The sequence below is a fragment of the Eleginops maclovinus genome, chromosome 5, assembly GCF_036324505.1.
Source record: "Eleginops maclovinus isolate JMC-PN-2008 ecotype Puerto Natales chromosome 5, JC_Emac_rtc_rv5, whole genome shotgun sequence".
Classification (NCBI taxonomy): Eukaryota; Metazoa; Chordata; class Actinopteri; order Perciformes; family Eleginopidae; genus Eleginops; species Eleginops maclovinus.
In genome coordinates this window covers 11,303,600-11,326,577 of record NC_086353.1, presented here as the reverse complement: position 1 = coordinate 11,326,577, position 22,978 = coordinate 11,303,600, and the positions used below count along the sequence as shown (strand labels likewise).

The following is a 22,978-nucleotide window of genomic DNA, read 5'->3' as shown; positions in this document are numbered from 1 at the left end:
TCACTGTTAGGTAACGTGGAGAAAAAACAACATGAGGGAGAGCCAAAACCTCTTCTCCCTGTTGTCAATTGGTCGAGCTTCCAGTCTGGCTGTACTCTGCGTCTGCCAAAACTGGCGTATGGCATACACACACTCACATATACACACACACACACACACACACACACACACACACACACACACACACACACACACACACACACACACACACACACACACACACACACACACACACACACACACACACACTCCCAGGCATGTACACACTAAGTATGTCTGGTTCAGGGGTGTTGGAATCTGGCAGGCGGCTCACATTGTCTGAATGTCACATCTTTATGTATGAATGCACTGTATTTACACACACAGGCATGGTTACACTTGCAAATGCACATTTGCAAATATACAGATATGAAAACACACACACACACACACACACACACACACACACACACACACACACACACACACACACACACACACACACACACACACACACACACACACACACACACACACACAGAGCTACACATGCATGCACATTCACAAACAGGCGCTCAGAGAGGCAGCAGCTGTCTTCCACTGCCTGCATCCCCAAACAACTTGACATTCAAATAAAAAATTCAAGTCTTTTGATTGACATGTATTTCAGGGTAGTTTTTCCTTAGTTGAAAAGAAAGACACTGACAAGAAGCCGCAGTCTTTTTTTCAGTTCATCCAGACTTTGGAGAGCAGCTTGATTTTTAGTATTTTCCATTAGAAACAGAGACAGCTATACATTTCATTTATCTGCAATTACTAAGCAGTTAGCGTAAGTTATAGCTTGTAGCTCTGCTGGATATATAGGGCACAATATAAAACACATAAAATGCACAATACTTTATATATCTGTATGTTTTCAAGTGGCAGTTTCACTATAAATTGCCACTTAAGATTTGAAGCCCTAAGCTCAAGCTTGAAGAAAAGTGCAGCTCTTTTCACATTCAAGTGCTTAAGTGATCACTGCTCTGAAGGTCTTTTGAATTTCCAGCTTTTTAAAAGGGTGTTTTGTCAGAAAATACAGATACTTTGTCAGATACATTTGAAAGCCTTCTATATACTGACTGTGAAAGTAGAAAAACAGCCCATGCTGAAATGCAGAGCTCAGTGCCATTTCAAACCAAAATTCAAAGCTGTTAAAAGTTACTGCTGCGTCTTGATGGTTGGATGCTTTTAAAGCAATTGAGGCTCATTCATAAGAAGCTCAAATTGTGACTAAACCACTGCACTGTTTTTTTGAGGTTTTTGCAACGGGGGTATGGGCTGCACGCAAACCTCTCATGTTCATTTGAATCAGGTGCTTATTCGATATACTGCATGTGCCTGTAATTTATAGAGAAACACATTAAATGTCTATGCTATTTAAACTTTATATATCTATCTTTTTTTCATTTTTTAAAATAAATCAAATGGTCTTTGTGTCTGTGTGTTTTGCAGTATGACCCAGAGAATTCAGGCTTCATCAGTACAGAGCGCTTCAGAGACCTGTTGGCGACCCACGGCTCCGAGCTTGACCCACACAAACTGGAAGTCCTATTGGCCCTCGCCGATGGCAACGCCGATGGAAAGATCTGCTACCAAGATTTTGTGAACCTGGTGAGAAGTTTGAACCTTTCATAAACTTTCTGATATCAGTGTTCAGTGGAAATCAAAGATTACTGGGACCTCCTACTATACAACGTGTACTTACATCTATGTTTAGATTCACATTATGTATTCAGTGGCTGAGTCTTCAAACATAAATGCCAGAATTTTAACATCAAGCCCCAAAAGCAGTATTCCAATACCACCTCAACAGTAGGATGGAGAGTCTTCCTAAAAGTAAACAACTCTCTCCGGTGATAAATTCCCCTCTTAACGCTCACCTTGCCCCACTCTTAGTTTCACCTTCAAACCGCAGCCTGCTGCTGTTTGTTCAAGGTCTCGCTGCCCCATAACCTTCTCATTTTCTGTTTTCCGCTGTCTTGCTGCTCTTCCTCATGGGAGGCTTAACTACTGACCCGGGACAGTGTGGAGTCATCTCAGAGTGGGAGTAGTGTGTGGTACACAATGACTACTGGGTGGCAGTGGGTGTGTGTGTGTGCGTCTGCAGAGCCTGTAGGGAATTCATTGTTGTCTGGGTGTGAGTTTGTCTATCTCTCCCTTGCCCTCTTGTTCCTCAGAGCTGTGTATTGTCTGATACAGTGGGTGAAGAATGAGGCCTGTAGGAAACTTGGAAAAATGTCAAATGGATGTCTACAGCTGGTTTCCAATTGGTGCATTAATGACATGTGACAAGCTTTTGGTCACGCACGGCGTGCAACTGGAAGTGGGACAGAGAGGAATGGGGTGTCAGCGTCTGTGTACATTCACCTTTTTTTTTTACATAATCGCAATTGTGTTCACCCCCCTCAAAGGATTATACATTAACAGAGGCAGCTACAACAAAAGCTAAACACAGGGAGGGGTGAGGGGGGAGAAAGACAGTGGTGACATGTATTCATGATGATTATGGTAATATGCTGTGCAATGAATGGAGTGCTTAAACAATTAGTTTTGTTAGTTGGATGAATTGATTTTTATATAATTTATCTAACTAAATTGCCATTTGCTTTTTTAGATTTTAAAATTAGATTTTTCTTTCTTTTTTATATACTGCAGTTTTAAATAGAATATTTGGGATCTTGAACTTTTGGTTTAGCACTGTGACATAATTGTAATATTAAATAATTGTAATAAATAAGAGAAGTATGAGTTGGTCAGACCAAAGAAGTAATTTTAACACATTACCTTGGTGTCCTTGAAACATTTTTACTGCTATATCCTTACTTTCTTATCTTTAACAGACCAAGCCATTATAATTAAGTCCTATATTGAATACCAAAATGAAAGGTTTAGTCTATGGACTAAAAGTAAGAGAAAATTATTCCAGATTAAGTGTTCGGTGCTATCTACAAGGATTTCGGCCTTGTCTGAAACCGCACTTCTGTGAAAAAAGCTCTCAAGGAATGTAAACATGATATAACGAACCTTCGAAGGAGCAGGCATTAATGGACTCTAAGATGAAGATCAAAGGGGTCAAAGCATATCAGTATTTGAGCGAGTTATAATTATTTTAACAAGCTAAATGTCAGTGCCTGGTTTCTGTTGGTACATCTCTATCTCCCCAGCTGTTCTGCCGTCACAGAAGGAGAGAAGGAGAACAGAAAGAGAGACAGAGACGTACTGTGAGGGGTTTATGTGATGCGCCTTCTCCCCCTCTGCACCACAGCTCTTCCATCAATGTGATTGTCAGTAATTGCGTGCTCGCTGCTTCGTCACAGTCAGCGTTCAAATCACCGCTCACACCCTGTCTTTACCTCCTCCACCTCCCTTCATCTTCTCTCACTCTTCACCTTCTCCTTCTGCCTCTCCTCCGCTTCTTCTTCCTTATCAGTGCCTTCCTTCTTCTTCTTTCTGTCTATACATCTTCTCCTGTCTGACTCTTTCTCATAAAACACACTGCGGCTGTTTTGTGTAGAAGCTGGCTCAGTAATATGTTTATACTTCCTGTAATATCTACAAATAGCTTTGAACTGCTCCATTTTTCTACCTTTGGGATGAAATTGTGAGATGATTTTGATGCTGGTGTTTACAGATGCACTCACATATATCCTGTGTGTATGTCTGATTTTGTTTTAGATACACTATGTTGACACTCCTCCTATATATTCTCATATATACCCTCCTATGTTATTACGAAGGGAAACCTAAGGCTACAGTGCACAATAATATCATATTTAATTATTAGACAAAAGTTCCACGTTTGTGGCAAAAGGTTTGATGGCTTCTCCTGTCCTCTCCTGTCTCATAAAGGCAGAAGATGCTAAATCTTTTTTTTTTTTAAGCCTAGCTCAGCTTTTACCACAACATAATACAGCAATATGGCATGTCACTGTTTTGGCCAATCAAATACTCACGAATACATGTTCCGGGTAGATTACCTAGTGAAGGCTGTATTTGTTGCTGTAACAATTTCTTTAAAAAAGTTATTATACTAGAAAACCCTTCATTGCATTTCACTGTCTTACCAGTAAATAAAACAAAACAAAAACATGTTATCTGTCCCTCTTTTCTTGCCTTCTTCCTTTTACACCAACTCCCATCTTTATCGTTTCCCCCCTCTCTTTCTAAAGTCTCTTCCCTGTCCCTCTCCTCTGACTGTGCCTTCTATTGATAAAACAGTGAAATCGTGCATTGCTGGCCAAACTCCCATTTGTCCCCTTCACCTCTTTCCTTTCCCTCTCCTCTTGCCAGTGGGTAAACAGACAGAACGTCATTCTCTCTTTTGTGTCCTACAAAGAGGAGAGGAATTGCAGTCACTTCACACGAAGAATTGACTGTCTTTATGGAGCATGGCTGCCTGGGGGAAGTATGTGTGGCTGTATGTGTGTGTGTATGTGTGTGTGTGTGTGTGTGTGTGTGCGTATGTGTGTGTGTGTGTGTGTGTGTGTGGGTGTGTGTGTGTGTGTGTGTGTGTGTGTGTGTGTGTGTGTGTGTCTTTCTTTGGTATGTGGTCTAGAAGTGCCCATGGTAACCCGTAATCATTTTCCCACAGTCCTCTGTAGCTAACATAAAGGCTTAAATAATTGGCTTTTTCTGAGGTTTATCTCCAAACAGTGACCCATGCAGAGACACTAAAGTCTCATTAAACGGTGTCAGAAGAACCATCAGCCAACTGTGCATAGAGATTTTATTGATATTCTGACTTTGCATCTGTCATCTTATCGCTGTTTTTCGCCTTGCAATGTTTGCTTCTTCAATTTATTATTTGCAGCGTGTTCACAGATAAGTATGTCCACTCTCTTCGACTAAAATGTTCCTTATTTCTCTGATAAGTAAGTGCTTGTACCAGAATGAACATCAATTACTGCCTCGGGCGACATTTGAAAGTTGTAGCTTTTGAAGTCAAGGTAGTAACGGATCAAGACAATTTTATTAAAGTGTATTGTCAGGTGGGGTCTGACATTTTTCTTGCATCACAGCATTACCTTAACAAGGACAAATATTTAAAACCAGATTTTTTAACATAACATCACAATCACTGAATAGAAACACGCTCAAGCCCCTCTATCGTACGTTTGACCTGGGACTTAACTTTGTATTTAATCTAAGGATTGACTGGTGCACAAAACTTTATTAAATCGTAGTTATATCAATCATTTTTGTACTTTTATTACTGATTATTAAAGTAATCTATCTTGCAAATCTATGCCATTGCTTAAAACCATATCATTCCCTCATGTTGCCTTAAATAACACCAGCTCACATCTGTAATATTAGAGACTCCAACACAGTAGCAGGTTTGAGTTATGAAGTGTGACATAAACAGAGCAGAGTGAGGAAGAGACTGGGAGAGAAGTGGGACAGGCATCAGACAACATTTAAATGAGAAATGACATTGTGCTCGATAGCATGCAATGCATAAAGTATTTCTATTTCTCCCTCTATAAATATGCTTCTTCTCGAATAACAATCCCAACATTTGTTTATATAAATTGTAAAAAAAATGTACAGCATTGTCATATTATTCTCACTTTTTACCTGCTTGTTTTTCTGTCACTGAATTGTTGCCTCTCAAAGAGTAAAAGTTGAAAATTGGCAAATTAAAAAGCTTTATTGTGATCATTATTTAATTGTAGGTTATAGATAGTGCACTCAGATGAGGTGATATTTCACTTTCCACCCATTGCTTGGGGTGAGTAATAAAGGCACATGCTCTCATTATTTCTGCCTCTAAATGTCAAACACATTTTTCTGCCGTTTAAAAATAGACTCTCTATCTGAACTATACCTTTTGGTCCAAGGGAGGTCCAGGAATAATTCAAACACGAGATTCAAAGGGGAAACACATCGCTAAAATCCTCTCTGTGGTCAGGCTGTGTGTTTTCAACAATCTGTGCATCTGTGTACGCCGGCTATATGCAGGTGCATTATGGGTAAGTGTGTTGGAAGATAAGAAGCCTAGCAGTTGTCAAATCTGACCCCTGTGCTGTAAAGCAGATTGCACCAAGTCGAAAAGATGGTAGCGCTCAGAAAACAAATTTTGTTTCTGAATGAAGAACTTCTCCGCTCATCAAGAATGGACATATGCATGCTTTGAAACGAACTTTCAGACAGAGGGGGATTAACAGCGGGGTTTGGTGGTTGCTAGGTGATGTGACAGGCATTCTGTTGCCATGGCAGGGTCTGTCACAGTGCTGATTTGTGCGTGCAGCCTGCACCCAGAGGGTGTTGACAATCCAGCTGTACATCGAGTCGTTTGGCAATATATTTCAGAATGAAAAGTACCTCAGAGTGTTTATATGTTTAATAAAATAGGATGGTCATTAATGAAAAAAAGAGTTGAACCATTGATGGTACATCTCTCCCTGTCTCCTCTTTCATCCTGCATTTCTTTTTCATCCATTGCATCACTTTTTGTTTTCCCCCCTTTCTCCAGATGAGTAACAAGCGCTCCAACAGTTTCCGGAGGGCCATCTTGCAGGGGAGCAGGCAGCTGAAAGTCTGCAGTCTCAGAGATGAGGCGGGCTTGGGGCTGTCTCAGCGTCTGGTCCGACATGTCGCCTACGAGACGCTGCCCCGCGAGGTCGACCGCAAGTGGTACTTTGACAGCTACACCTACTGTCCCCCACCCTGGCTCATCCTGGCTATCACCATTGCTGAGGTAAATAGTTAAGGATAGTAAGACCAATATCTGTTCTTTGAGATCTCTTATTATTCATATAATCGCCAAAGCCCTGTTGTGTTATTTAAGAAGCAGAGCATTATTTCTTATGTTTTTTATAATGTCTAGACGGCTTCCATTCCTCCTAAAATCCAACACTATCCACCTGTGTTCCTCAGGTGGCCGTGTTCATGTACTATGGCTTCCAGCTGGACCGCCTTGTGCTGCAGGTATCCAGTCCGTCCTTCCTAAAGAGCCCCTTACCGTACCACCCCCAGCTCCGAGCGCAGGCCTGGAGGTACCTCAGCTACATTTTCATGCACACAGGGTGAGTTCACATGTCTCTATTTTCCCGTTTTATCTCAAGAAAGAAATGCCACAATTACACATGTTTTCTTTATTGTTTACCTAATCTCAATGGAAGGAACTAACATATTAGTAGTTTAACAAAAACCTGACATATCCTGCATGCCTCAGGTAGTTTTTGTTTATGGCATTTGAGGGACTGAGAGCTTGTTGCATAATGATTACAAACAAACCAAACAACAAAAGTACACAGTGGAATTTATTTCCAGTCAAACACACCATCTAAAACAATTCAATCCTTTTCAGTTATGAAGGTGAAATGCAGATGAGGGCTTGTGACTTGTTAATAAGTCTTTGGATGTATTTTGTAACACTCAGTGAATTCACTATTCATAAAGTTACACAACAAATAAACAACTGACAAATAAACGTATACTATCATGTTTTAAAACAAGTATTATTCTATTATTGTAATGTGTATTTACCACAATACTGCTGTCATTTCTGAGTGTGGGGAACATTTGTCTCTGTAATTTGATAAAAACCTATCATGAAACTCCCTCTCCCCACCTCTCCTCTCCTCTCCTCTCCTCTCTCCCCACCTCTCCTCTCCTCTCCTCTCCTCTCCTCTCCTCTCCTCTCCTCTCCTCTCCTCTCCTCTCCTCTCCTCTCCTCTCCTCTCCCGCTACGAGTACCGCATACTATTTTATTATCTGTTCAGGCCAGGTCATCCAGGTTTAATTAACCTTCTGGGTAAATGTAGTCTCAGGCAATAGTGAGAACTAATAAAATGGTAATTTAATTAGGAGAACGTGGAGGTGCCAGAAAGAGACGGCAGGGAGGACGGTGTGTGATAGGATGAGACAGAGGGGATGTATGTTAGGATAAAAGGAGGGAGATGGTATGTTTAACGTGCATTAATTACACAGGAACAAATCGAAATGATTTAGGTTCTCAAGGGAAGAGGCTCAATGAAAAGAGCTTGTGGGAATACATTTCTGTCTACCAATGTGTCCAATTACAGTATGTGGTGTTGCATGATGTTCTCTGAGGGCAACTGGTTTGGAGAAGCAGACAGGAGGAACCAAATGGAGGCTAAGCAATGTACTGGTTTGGACAGGGGCAGCAACACTGATTTTAGCAAACTAAAAGAAAGCCATAAACTTGAGTATCCTGTGTTTTGTCAAAGCGATCTGGTTGCAATGAAAGAGAGCATGGATGGATATTACTGCTTCAGTTCCCATTTGGAAAGGGCTGTCCTGTGGCGAGGTAAAGCTGTGACAATATTCTGTCAGATACGGTTCACTTAAACTGCTACAGATTTTTTAAGGTAGGCCTTTCTTTATAGATGCCATAAAGATGCTTTGCTGCATCCACAGTCCACAGCAGTTCATTGTTTTGCTCCCTTGCTGTTACTCCTGTCTGTTTCTCTAAACTGTGGGCGAGCTGACCAACATCTACCGTTGCTAATATACTGACAATGGATAAGTACCTCATGAAACCCCACTTCAAACAATTAAAACGTAACTAATTCAGTCTAGCAGATTTTGAAGATGTGTGTTTAAAAGGGTGTTTCGAATTTGATGCACACAACTTCTGAAATATGCGTGGCTCATCAAAACAATAATACTTTAAATAATTCAGTGAGTATAAACATTTAATTACTGGTTTATATTTGACCCTTTGGGGTAGAGGAACATTACTCGTTCGTTGGTTGGCTGGCTGGCTTAACCATTTCAGCTAATTTGCTGATGCTGATCTGGTTCCCAATGGGAGAGACCTTCATTAGAAGGCACAAAAAGACGCATTTTTCATAGTCTCTGTATTGTAAATCCTACCAGGAGGTTAAGTTGACCTAACACATCCCTAGAGTGTAAATTTGGTGAGCATGGAGCTTAAAAACGCCACCCAACCTGCAGCTGAAGGTGCCCGTTATACAAACAGCACAATAAATATGCCCCACTTCCTGTCACATACTAGGAAACATTTTCATTGACCTATCCTCCAATTTGATTAATATGTTCTAGGTTATGGAGGCAAAGTTACCCAAAATAACTATGTTTATATGCTGCAGTGATAAAATAACCTTTGGCATATGTCAATGACATAAATAAAAAGCATGACTATATATATACACACACACACACACACACACACACACACACACACACACACAAGCTGTATTTCTCTCACACACATCTACAAACCATGTAATCCTATCAACGGCTCAGTAGGACTGATCCTTCCCAATTCTCAACACTAAAACAGAGTGTAAATATTGGCCCAAAAACATCCCTCAGCTACGCATTATGCAGATTCTCTGTCCTTTTTGTTTTGTTTTGTAACCTCTCCCACTGTCTGTGTCACAGGCACAAAAACTGTCAGAAGCTGCAATACGCTCAGGAAGATTAGCTTCCTGCGCGGTTAAACCATGACTCTAAACATTTTACAGCAAAAATGTTCTTTCCAGTTTCATTTGTCCTGCTTCTTTTTAGCTCTCCTATGAAAAGTGTGGCTTATAATATTAAATGAGCGCATCAGTACAATCTAAAACCATCACAGTCTTTTCATCAGTTTGTTGCTGCTTGGACATAAAAAAAAGGTTTCAGCTCTTGAATTGTGCAGTGAACTCAACTAATTGTAAAAGTTCAGCTGTAGTTTTGAGCTGGGGATGAAAAAAGGAAAAACGATAAAACAATGCTTTTGTTGAGCGCAGTGAAAGACACCATGGTCATCTGGACACAATAGGATCTCTCATGGGTATCCACAGATCTGCCTGACAGTGTGGCCCATCCTTCACAGCCTCATTAGCGGTATAGAAATAGATAGCGTCTGTTGTTTGGAGTGGAGTTGTCCTTGTGCATTTGGACAGGCCTCTCCCAGTTAATCAATATCCCTTATTGTTTCTCTGATCACTGGAACGATCCTCTCTTTCGGCTCTGTAGAAGAGGTGGCTGGGTTGTTTTAAACTAAATAGATTATCAGCCTTGTCTTGTTTTTCCATCCTGTCTGTATCGGGGGGATTGTGTGTGTGCTTGCTTGTTTGTTAGTAGGGATGTTTGTGTTCATTTCTAGGATGTCATGGCTGTCTGTTGAATGAATGCACACACAAGACTCAGATCACTCAGAGGTTCTGTTTGTTAAACGGAAGAACGAGTAAAAAAGGAAAGAGTCATCTCTCTTTCTACCGCTTTCATCCTGTCATCGCTCTCCTTGCGCAATGTGAAAAAGAAACGACAGTATAATTGGGACTGAGGCAGTAAACAGAGAGAGCAGTGTTTGAAATGACTGAGAGACAATGAGGAAGATTATGAGAGGGAAAAAGAAGGAGAGAAAAGGATTATGCTGTGACACCCGAACGTGTCTGTGCTGTTCACTGAGGTTGACTGGAAGGACTTTCTAGGAATTAAGGGCTCTGTGTGTGTGTGTGTGTGTGTGTGTGTGTGTGTGTGTGTGTGTGTGTGTGTGTGTGTGTGTGTGTGTGTGTGTGTGTGTGTGTGTGTGTGTGTGTGTGTGTGTGTGTGAGAACAAGCTTTCTTTTGCTTATTGTCATCATACTGAAGCACAAGCTAGATTTGGGGAAATGTTAACTTCCACACACCCCTTTTATTGGTGTGTGGGTGTGTGTGTGTGTGTGTGTGTGTGTGTGTTTGTGTGTGAGCAGGCATAATAATATGTTGTTTGGGGGAACAGAAGCAGGTAATAATGTTATAATAAAACTGTACTCTCTTACGCTTTATGGCGGTAATATCACCCTAAACCAGAAGGATTTATTGTTTTCTGTGGCAAACTAACAGTTTGCTTATAGATTTCCTCTAGTATTGCTTCAGTAATTTGTTTTTTAAAACTTGTGTCAATTATCTGGGTTACCCTTTTCATCTCTCTGGTTTCTGTTCATGTCTGCAGTCTTTATCATGTAGATATTTGTTTTCCTCCATCATTTGCTACCATTCACAATTGCAGTGTTGAAAATCACTTCCATTGCATTAACCATAAACCCAGATTTGGAGGGTTTCACAGTTCATGTTTTATCACTATATGGTGCCAGACTAGGGTGTCTTTCCTGTCTATCATCTGACACCTCACCTACAGGAGGAATCGGAAGCATGTTGCCTGTTCAGCACATAAAAACACATCTATGTCTTTGGATTTTGAGTACTTTACTGACAGGGAAAATAAGTAATTTTCACGCTGATTGTGATCGCAAGTATGTGTAAAAATGGTGCGGTATGGTTTAAAAGATTATGAAAAAAACATATTCATAGACACAATTACATTTTGAGTATTTGTAGTTTCTTTTGAAGTGTTTAGAAGCTCAAATGAACAGATTTCTTTGCACTTTAGCGGTAAATGTTCATAGTCAATAACCGCAGACACACACAAATGAACATGTGCCAATGTCTGTGTATTGTCTTTTATTTGTATCAAAGAACAACAACGAACACCGATTAAGTACAAATATCAGTTTGCTTTCTATCATTACATTTCTGTTGTTGTTGTGATTGTATTGTTATTTTTGTGATTGAATTGTATGATTAAATATGGATTTAACTCTGTGTGTGTGTGTGTGTGTGTGTGTGTGTGTGTGTGTGTGTGTGTGTGTGTGTGTGTGTGTGTGTGTGTGTGTGTGTGTGTGTGTGTGTGTGTGTGTGTGTGTGTGTGTGTGTGTTTTATACAGAATTGAGCACCTGAGCCTGAACATGGCCATGCAGCTGCTGGTGGGAGTCCCTCTAGAAATGGTCCACGGAGCCCTGCGGATTGGACTGGTCTACGTGTGTGGTGTGCTGGCAGGTGGGCATGTGCTCTCACACACACATGCAACAATTACAATCCCACTTATGCCTACATTTTCCTGCCTTTTATCTACACATTCACTCTACCCCAGAGACAAAACAAACACACACTATAGAGTGTAGCCTTTCTGCTGCACCGTTGTTCCATCTGCTTGTTGTATGTTGTTCGTGAATTTAACAGCCTATCAGGTTGCAGACGGTCTGTTGGTGGATACTGGTCAATGAGAACATTTTGTGGGTATGTGTGCGTGGGGTGTTCAGGATCAGGGCAGATGGTCTTGTGTTTCTGTTTTCCTAGCAGACGTGGTGGGATGTAGGGGGTTGTCAGAGCCCCATCAAAGCCTTTTCATCCCCCTACGATCATGTACAATAGGGCAGAGCAGAGATCTCAAATGGAGCCCAATCATATGAACACAATCAGGAGATCACACAAGCACACACACGGTATCCATTTCCACTGCTACGCTGACGACATCCAACTATACATTTCAACAAAATCCATCACCCCTGTAACCCACTCCATCCTGTCAAACTGCCTTTCGGAAATTAAAACCTGGATGCAAGAAAACTTTTTACAACTAAACTACGACAAATCTGATATGATCCTCATTGGTCCAAATTCCCTCACCCAAACAGCTCAAGATTTCCACCTCACTGTCAACAACTCCACACTGTCCCCCTCCCCCCTCTGCCGCAACCTTGGTATCATCTTCGACAATAACCTCAGCTTCAACCATCACATCAAACAAGTCACCAAAACAGCCTTCTTTCACCTCAAAAACATCTCCCGCCTCCGCCCGTCACTATCTTTCACTGCCGCCGAAACCCTGATCCACGCCTTCATTACATCCCGCCTCGACTACTGCAACAGCATTTTCTATGGTACAACCTCCAAACTCCTCCATAAACTCCAATACATTCAAAACTCCGCCGCCCGTCTTCTCACCCACACCCGTTCACGCGATCATATCACCCCTGTCCTCCAGAACCTCCACTGGCTCCCCGTCCCTCAGCGTATTCAATTCAAACTCCTCCTTCTCACCCACAAAGCCCTCCACAACCAGGCCCCCTCCTACCTCACTGACCTGCTCCACCACTACACCCCTCCCCGTCACCTCCGCTCCTCTGATGCCAACCTCCTCACTGTCCCTAAAACCAAGCACAGAACCTGGGGAGACAGAGCCTTCTCCGTTGCTGCCCCTACCCTCTGGAATTCCCTCCCCAACCACATCCGTGACTGCAATGACCTCACACTTTTCAAATCACTACTCAAAACACACCTGTTCCACTCTGCCTATAATTCTTAACCACCACTTTTCCTAATTCTGTTTTTGTTCTGTCTGACTGTTGTATTGTGCTGTTCTATTTACAATGTATCTACTTCTCTGCGTTTTCTTGTGTTTCTGTGTTTTTAAATGTATTTTAATTACTTATTTTTCATCTGTAAAGTGTCTTTGAGTGATTGAAAAGCGCTTACAAATAAAATGTATTATTATTATTATTATTATTAATGAAATAGCAGGGTCAGTGTGAAATAGAGGGAGAAGAGATGGAGGAGGGGAGATGGATTCATAAGTGTTAATAAGCCTGAGAGGGTTTGGAGAGGGGGACCAGGATATGAGAAACATGGGGATGGGAGAGAAGTGAAAGTGGGATAGATTTAGGAGAAACATAGCAGGCAACTGCACATGTGAAAGAGAAGCAGACACACAGAGAAATGTCACTTCTTCTGTCCTACTTCCCTATCAACCCCAGGCACTGGGGAAATATCAGTGTTGAGCCTTGTTCAGCTTAGACAGTAAGTATGCAAACTCAGATTTCTTTACTGAAGAAGTACAAAACAATAGTCATGAGGTTACTGGAGTGGGAATACATTTTGAAAATCTGTGTTTTCACGGAAAACCTGATGCCTTGTGGCAGTGAATAGGTGATGTGTGTGTTTGAGTTTTGCTGATATCAGGGGAAAGGAGAGAGGATTGTGGAATATTATTTGCTAATAGTGAGATTTCATTTCTCTGTCTCCATGTCTGAGTGTCCATACGTGCGTGTGTGTGTGTGTGTGTGTGTGTGTGTGTGTGTGTGTGTGTGTGTGTGTGTGTGTGTGTGTGTGTGTGTGTGTGTGTGTGTGTGTGTGTGTGTGTGTGTGTGTGTGTGTGTGTGTGTGTGGGGTCAGTGACTAGCACCCTGGGGATACCAGCTGTGGTGGCCTGTGGTATTAACCTCCCTTTGAAAAGATGAGGAAACTCTGCATGAATCACACACACACACACACACACACACACACACACACACACACACACACACACACACACACACACACACACACACACACACACACACACACACACACACACACACACACACAAACACACACATGTGTCTCCTGTTTTAATTAGATATCGACCACCCGCAGAAAGGGGGAGGCACGCTCTGGTTGCGTTTAGTGGTGATGTTTGAGGATGTTGTGTCTTACTTTTTTATTGTAGAAGCAGAAGAATTCTAGAAAAGGATACAGTTATCAGCTGTTAATATACTGTTTACTTGATACCTCCAGGTTGTGCAGGAAGCACAACAAGCAATAGTGAACAGAGGGCGGGTCAGCTGGCACACACAGAGGTCAAAACAGAGTTCAGAGATCAAGTAATGACTCAGAGAGGGGTCGATGGCCCTCTGGGGCCAACACAAACTCTGACAGTATAATGGAAACAATGGACTTGCATGTAAACACAAAATAACTGAATTTGAACAACGTACAAATATGTAGACACAGATCTGCCTTTACAAAGAGCAGAAGACGGGAGCAGCAGCAAGTGTTTCATCAGAGGATTAGGGAAATGAGGGACAAAACAGACATGTAGACAAGAAAAGTAAACCATAGAGACAGTCAAAGTCAGTCAACAAATCTCAGACTCATCTCATCGTATGACTTTGTAGATTCAGTCAAATCAACATGCAACCAAACTGTTGACCTTTATCATTATGAGTGCTGATGTGTATTATTATCACCCATCATGCTACCATTTCTGTCCCTGCAGTTAGGATGAACAGCCAATATAAATGAGATGCCGCTTCTCGACTCTAAAACACTGCAGGCCTCCTGGGGCGTGCTGGGGAACAATGAGAGACTGTGTCCTTGTCTGTGGTGTGTGTTTGTTTGCACATGCAACCAAAACTAAAATAATGATATCAAGCCAAGTTAATTAGAGGGATGGAGGTCATCCTGCCAAGATACACTTCCTAAACTACAGAGGTGGAGGTGTCCTGAACCAGGTGTTTGAGGGCGTGGGTGTAAGAGGAGGAAGGAAGAAATGTAGAGGGCTTAACAAAGGGTGTAACCTAGGGAGTGATATCCTCTGTGCATATTACAGCTCAAATGTATTTATGGGGGTCATAATTCAAATTTGTGTTTCTTTACCGGCACCATGGAGGTGTTTTTTTTTTTTTTTTTTTTCGGTAAACAGGATTAGGGAAAAACTACTGGCCTGATTTTCAATAAACTCTCATTTATGGAGCAGGTCTCACTTTTGGGGTGGATACATTTACACTTTATACTACAAACAAGTCTCTGTTCTTATAGAAAAATCTTTTGGTATTTACTTTGAGAATCGATTTGATGTAGAAGGGAAAGGATTCAATCCCTTGCATGCTTAATTTTTTCCTGGTAAAGAGAGGAACGTTTGTGGGTGTTTCTGGGTGTACTCACTTACTTAGATTCACCTGCAGTGTTAATTGAGCGAGTCAAAGGCTGGTATAATATCACCTTGCTTTGCTGCCATTTGGGTTCATTAACCTGACAGGGACACATATTAGACATATTAGACGAAAGAAGAAACTCTTATTTGGGGGCTAAATGTAACCTGCTTTTGAAAAGTCCTTTTCTTTCACATGTCACATATCAGAAACAGCACAATAATCACCTGTGCTGAAAGGTTCTCTACATTGTGTGGATAATCAAGCTAATTTGATTGATCAGGAACAGTTGTAATACACTCAATATATCCTTGAGATGGCCAACCTAATATTATTATTATTATTAGGACACATGTAAAGATGAAATAGATTCATTTTTATCAGGGTTTATACAATTTGCACTCAGTCGATGTGGAAATGCCTTTATGAACTTTTGTGCTTTTGTGAACCCCAGGATCAGTTTTCGCTCCAACTTCATTTAATTCCCTCTGGACTGTCTGCTGTGTATCCCCATTCCTCATCTAGGAACAGTTGCAAAGAAATGCCCGCTTTATAGTGTAGTTTAATGCCTAATCTTTTCATTCAACCTTTTATTGTTATTTTAATATGATGAGATATTAGGGTCACACCCGAAACTTACTGATAAAACATGAAAACTCACTTTCACAACTAAAAACATTGTTGGAGACGACAGAGACAGAGACAGAAAAACCTTTGTCAAAATGTGGATCAATCTCTCAATATAATATAACTTACTTCATTAGCTTGTTTAAAAACCAGCAAGCAGTGTTATCTTTATCCATACGGTTGCTTCAAGACTAAAAAGAAATGGAAATTGACAGTGGTACCACATTATGTATGTATACTTGCATACATAATGTCTTGCAAACCAACTGTATTTGTATTTGAGAGAGAGCGATAGAGTGGGAAGACCGTGGGTTGTTGTGTCTCATAAACTACAGAGGTCAGAACCGTCGAGATATGGAAAGGAAAATATGATCAAGAGCGTATGCACAGTAGATAAAGAAGAAGGACAGAAAAAAAGCAAAGAGAGACGATGAGAAAGTTTGTGTTTGTGTAAATGAATCGTCCAACAAAACACATCCCTCTCCTCTGTTCTTTTATCTTTACTCTTACACTCAAACTGCAGTGAGAACACATTTCCTCTTGTGACTCTGTCTCTGAATGTCCCCACATTTAAACTCCTGAATGCTTGATTGGGTTTTTTGTGAATGTGATGAATTGGTACCAAGGTGTTAAAGAGAGAATGTTTTTGTTTGCCGAAGCCCACTTGGTTTGAATGCATTTGTTTTTACATAAATCCAAGTGTGTGCTGGTACAGTGTGAGCAACCCTCTTTTCATGAAGAACTATTCAAAACACAACCGCATTGAATAGCGAGAAGTAAACTGTCTTTATGCCTTTCAAAATGGATGTTTTTTATGGAAAAGGGTTATGGCGTGTACAAAAACAGTTTAAGTTGGTCACATAGTCAAAGTGATTGCCAGTATGATCCTCTAAGGGAAAAATAAGGACAAAAAGTGAAAGCTCAGACTAAAGATTGAAGCACAAGGCACGTTTCAAACATAGAGATAATGCACTTCATCATTTATTATTCTATAGCATTATAGAACCAAAAAAGCTGACTGCCAGTGAAAACAAATCTAGTTTAGTTGACTAAATATTCTCACCCAAAGATCTAATATGCTGTTCTGGAGCTTTTGATTATATGACATATTCGTCATCAGAGAATACAGATCCACCCCAAAAATTCTGAACATTTCATAGATGCTTTATCAATATATTCATTTTAACAAAGAATAACATAAGTAGGCTACTTGTTGCTCGGTAATATTGGTGAACCTACAAAAATCCTACCCAGACTTGCTTTTTTTTTAGGATGTTGATGATACAAGTATGCTTTTTATTGTTTATTATCCTAAAGCGTGTTCCTTCATCACCACTGCAGGGTCTCTGGCAGTGTCTGTCACCGATATGACGGCTCCGGTGGTCGGCTCATCTGGAGGAGTGTACGCTTTGGTCTCAGCACATTTGGCCAACGTAGTAATGGTAGGTTTTCAAGAATTAAGCTTTTGATTGTTACTTATGTACAATCCTGTGAGATGCTTTCGCTGGGAAGAACATAACATATAATTACACAATATGAGAAGCAATTTATATGTGTGTGTCTGTTTTGTTTTGTGTGTGTGGATGGTTATCACATCACTCAGTCGCCCTGTCACACAGAGCTTTGCCACATCATCAGAGCATCAAAGCAGCCTGTTTTGGGGCCCAGCAGGTGCTGCTCTATCTACAGATGCCATACATACCTCACTTTGGCCATCAGTTTTTGAAGAAATCACATCCTACTGCCCTCTCTTACATCTGCTCTGTGTGGTCAGAACTACCCATCATGTGTCATATAAACACGTTAGGCAAAACGCACCCAGGTGAACATCCATTATGTGTAATATGGTACTTATTTTGTAGCTGCTAAACCCTCCACCACATTGTTACCGTTTTCCTATCTCCTCTTTGCTGAAATCGTATTATCTAACAGGGCAAAAACAGATTGGGGGTCAGACTGTCTCCGCGGCTTTCCAAATTGAGGTGAATTGAGACAGAGGGCAAGATCTCATGTCCTTTCATGTCAGCATGTGTGCCTCTGTCTGAGAAGGACTTGACCTTCTCACACTTTGTTTTGTCTTCATCACCAGATCTTGAAATGACCTTTTGAATGACTTCACTCTCTCTTTCTCTCTCTTTCTGTAGAATTGGTCGGGAATGAAGTGTCAGTTTAAGTTATTCCGGATGGCCATGGCTCTGGTTTGCAGTAAGTCTGAATAAAAACTAATCACTGCCCTTTCACCTCAACTTAAGAATCATTTTTCAACCAACACCTTTTAATCTGTTTGTCAAGCTATTCCTTCACCATTAATCTCACAGCAGTTTCCTTATAAGAGAAAAGTGATTTTAATCCAAAGACAGCAACATAAACATTTCTGGCATTGCAGCTTCAGCATATTGAGGATGTTTCAATAAGTCCCACTGAACACGGCAGTGTAGGATTTCAGTTATTTACTGCCTCGGATACATGCCTGTGAAGTGGACAAGATCATATTTGTATTTTCTTTCCTCTTTTCCAAGATACAAATACAAACAAAATGAGGTGAAAAAAGTAGTGGTATGTTTACTTACTTATATTGTTTAATAGCAAGCAGACTAATTACTACATTGTGACCTGTGACAGAGACCCAAAACACTGAGTGAGCTGATGAATTAAATGAATTAATTTATTTATGTTAATATATTTCAACAACTTGTGTTTGACACATCTACCGAGTAAACTCTTAAGTTAACCTCCCTGAGTCGTTTTAGTAAAAATAAGTATTTTTTGGCCCAGTATAGTAGTTGCTAACAAAATAAAGGCAACCATAAATTCCTCATTGTTTTATTACATTTTGACAAGTGCAATAGTTAATACTAAGAACCCACCTTGCTAACATTGTGTTTTCCTTGTCTCCCTCTGTCTGCTCACAGTGAGTGTAGAGTTTGGTCGGGCAGTGTGGCTGCGCTTCTACCCCCCGGCCTTTCCTCCATGCCCCAATCCCAGCTTCGTAGCTCACCTGGGAGGGGTGATGGTTGGGCTGACGCTGGGTGTAGTGGTCCTGCAGAACTATGAGCAGCGACTCCAGGAGCAGTCCCTGTTTTGGATCTTCTTCTGCGTCTACACCGTGTTTGTGCTCTGCGCTGTCTTCTGGAACATCTTTGCCTACAGCTTGCTTGACGTGCGACTGCCTCCACCACCGTGACTTCATTATTAGAGGCAGAGTTGACACTGTATCCCTATTATTTCTCCATCGGTAGATACCTTGCCACCTGATGAGTCACCCCAGCCCTGATACTCTGTGATGCAGCGATGCACCTGAAATACAGTAACCCATGGTTGCCGGTTAGTTTTGGCCCACCTGTTCTTTACTGGTTAAATGTTGCCATTGTTTTCGCTTACCATACAAGTTAACCTCAGCCTGCTCTTTATCAACATCTTTCTTTTTGCATTTGTTTAAAAAGTAACAGTCAGCGGGACATTTTTAGACAGTATGATGACAAATGAGAAGCCTCGGATCTAACGCAACAGGAACAAACAGGAACAGTCCTGTAAACCTTGCTAAACCTCCTCTGCCTAACCTTTCGCAATCCAACGGTGCCTTCTCATGGAGACGTCAGCCAGATGAAAGTATTTCTGCACAGTCGCCTCTTGTGTTTTACGACAGCAGTAAAACCCTGCAGTATAAACTGTTTTCAGAAAGAAGAGTTTCTGAAAATCCTGTACTCTGTCTGCAGCCTTATCATCAGTAAATGAAGAATAAGGTCATGAGAAAATGTAGACTTAGTCTGTGTTTTGTCATCATTTCAAGCAGCTTATAAGCAGGAGAGGTTAAGGTTAAACAGACAGTAAGATAGCCAAACCTCCCCAAAAATGTAGGGAAAGCAACGAGTACATAGGCTACCGCAACTTTCAAAAGTTATGAATTTATCCTTGAAGAAAAGTGTGGGTTACTATTCAGTGTTGCCTCAGTCATTTGACACTTGCCCAGCAGATTCTTTTTTGTGTCAACACTATTCAAACCTTAAATGTGTGTCTTTTGACTTTTTTGTGTGCAAGGAGTGTGACAGTTGTGCATACAGATTAAAAAAAAGAAGCAGAAGTGCCATTTAGACTTTTAAGCTTTCAAATACGATGCCAAGACACTGCTTCAAGCACTGGAGGGAAAGAGCATATCCCCCGAAAATAATTGTTTTTGTGTAAGCAATATTAATCTAATATGTTCTGAAAACCTTGGGGCAACCCAAAAAGGAAGTCAAATGTTTGTGCTTTTCTTGTCCCCTCTGGGCATTTGCAGTAATTGTTTGTGATTGGTTAAACATAGTGATGAAGTGGCAACAATGTATTTATTGATGGCGAGCAGGTGAATCACGGCAGATGGGATCAGGCTAAAGCAACATTTACCACTGTGGACAACTGGGCCATTTTGAAGAAATCTAGTCTTTTTCTCATTACCAAACATAGAAGAGCACACATGCCTGACCTCGACTACATCCGGGCTGGGGTCGTTTCCCTCATATCAGGAGGCTTTGGGGGAAAGAAGTAAATCAATGCTCCCTCATTACTTCCTGTCACAACGCAAATTGTTAATTGATTGAACTGGGATAGAAAACGACCCCAGCCCTAAGCTGTAAGTCTCAAACTGTACTGTACTTTAACCTCATGTTACGCTCGTAACTGCTTCGCACAAACATTATTATAATGTAATTATATACAGATTAATATTTTAACATGCATTTGCTGTGGATTTTTTTTTATCTACTTGGTGATTATTGGTATTTTGTGTAAATTGTTTGGTCGGTCTGCATTGTGATATGTTAGCTATATCTTGTATGTAGGCTATCGTATTTAAAAATGTGTTAAAGGTAGTATGGGGTTGTATATAATAAGGGCTATGACACAAACATGATTGAGGGGGTAAATAGCTGATAATATTTTAACATTGTTCATATTTTGTAGATTTGATATGTACATACTGGAGTACATTAAACAGTTTTATACAGAAACAAAAAATATATTTCTTTGCTTTTATTTATATCACAAATGCACGCATACACACATAACATGTTTAGTCGATATTTTCAGGAAATGAATCACCCCCATTGTGCAGAGAAAAGTGTTCTTGAAACCAGATTCACCTCAATTTTTATTTCCAAGTGTTTAAAGACAGCTCAGGACCACAGATTGGAAAGCGGGGATAAGACCCTGTGTGGAAAAAAGCAGACGTCAAAGTGATCAATGAAAGGTGCGAGCATACAAGAATATGCCATAATTCATTCAGAGAAGAGACTCCTTAAGCTGTCACTGAACGTCTTCTCTGTCTAGCCACTACAACCATATGGAGAGTAGCATTTTTGAACACACACAATGAAAAATTCATTAGGCAGCCAAGGAAAGCCGCCTCAGTTGTGTTTCCCCTTCATAAATCTCCAATTCCAGAAGTAATCATTCACCTTGGTGAGAAAGACAGAGCAAATCAAGCTGAAGGGGAATCTGTGTGAATTGTCACTTGCATGTATGTTGCTTGCTGAAAGGAGCAATTTTTTGTCATTTAGATTTTTATTAAATGTTCACATTATATACATAAATACGGACCAAACATAAACAAAGCAAAAAGCTTCCAACTTAAAGGCGCTGAGAGCAGCATTTACAATTTGGCCAAGTTTTCATTTCACATCTTTTAAGTTACAGGCAAGAAGCAGGGTACAGTTCAACAGTTTGCACAGATCAGTGATTCTCATGCTTATTCCTGTAAGATTCCTTAAATTGATACACATTAGGTCACAGACCCTCATACAAGACTGAATTACAGGGACCTTCATCTTAAAGGTTTTGGTTTTTAGATATTATTAGTCCAATTACAGTTGCGGTTATAACCATGGATGAAGTAAAAGTATGTTCAGAAAAGTGTCTCTCATGAATTTTAGTCAAGTTGGGCTGACTGAAAATAACCTATACTCTATTTTGCTTTGGGACAATGTTAGTGTTGAATGGCTGATAGAAAACTATTTGTCTTAAAAAGTAGTGAATGATGTGGCATTAGGATATCCCTTAATTGGAATGGAAGAAATTGTGAAAAAAGCTACACCCAGTTTCTATATCTGCACCGCTGTCTCCATCAAGTGGACGCTGACAGAATTACAAGTTGCAATTGTATGCTGTGCATGTAAGTAGAATGTATTGTCATTCATTCTCTCCATATTCAATATTTAATATATAGGGGTACATAATTGAATTTAGAACATCTACCCCCAAAAAGCAACACTTGTTCACTTTTTCTGGCCCACTGCAGACTCAGATTTTGCAACCTTCTGTTTTAATAGTAATACCTTTGTATATTCAGTCAATACACTATACATGATAGTACTATTTTAGGTTAAGCTTCCAAGCAGCATGTCAAGAAAATGGGCCTAACTTTACCAACTACAACATCACTTGTTTTATTTAAACAATAGTTACCATGTTTTTTTATCAACAAGGAAGTGCTCCTCTGCGATGTTTAGTCTGCCTTCCTGACTGTGGGGGACTATGACTTCTGCTAAATGTGATCACATATCAACTACATTTATGCAAATATTTTCATTATTGGTGTATAATGTTTTCTTGTATGGGCTGCCACAGTTACAGTGGTATGCAAAAGTTTGGGCACCCCTTAGGAAAACCACTGCATCAGTTTGTCACTTGCTGAGCTTTTGAAGCAGCAACTTCATTTTAACATATGTTATACCTTATGGTAACAGAAACATCTCAGTAGTGAAATAACTTTTATTGGTCAAACAGAAACATGTTTATGTGCATTCAAACAAAAATAGGCATGTGCATAAATTTGGGCACCCCTAAGAAATAATTCCATTAATATTTA

At 40.5% G+C, this 22,978-nt stretch overlaps 1 protein-coding gene across 3 annotated transcripts in view; it reads left to right on the top strand.

Annotated features, from left to right (window-relative positions):
* rhbdl3 (rhomboid, veinlet-like 3 (Drosophila)) overlaps positions 1-21,117 on the top strand; it is a 47,065-nt gene extending 25,948 nt beyond the window's left edge. For all 3 annotated transcript variants that reach the window (XM_063883096.1, XM_063883095.1, XM_063883098.1), the window contains 7 exons: positions 1,474-1,632; positions 6,497-6,721; positions 6,901-7,049; positions 11,706-11,818; positions 17,479-17,579; positions 18,282-18,342; positions 19,050-21,117. In XM_063883096.1, coding sequence (XP_063739166.1) covers positions 1,474-1,632; positions 6,497-6,721; positions 6,901-7,049; positions 11,706-11,818; positions 17,479-17,579; positions 18,282-18,342; positions 19,050-19,321 — 1,080 coding nt within the window. In that variant the 3' untranslated portion in view covers positions 19,322-21,117. The remainder of the gene's footprint in view (positions 1-1,473; positions 1,633-6,496; positions 6,722-6,900; positions 7,050-11,705; positions 11,819-17,478; positions 17,580-18,281; positions 18,343-19,049) is intronic.
* The last annotated feature ends 1,861 nt before the right edge of the window (positions 21,118-22,978 follow it).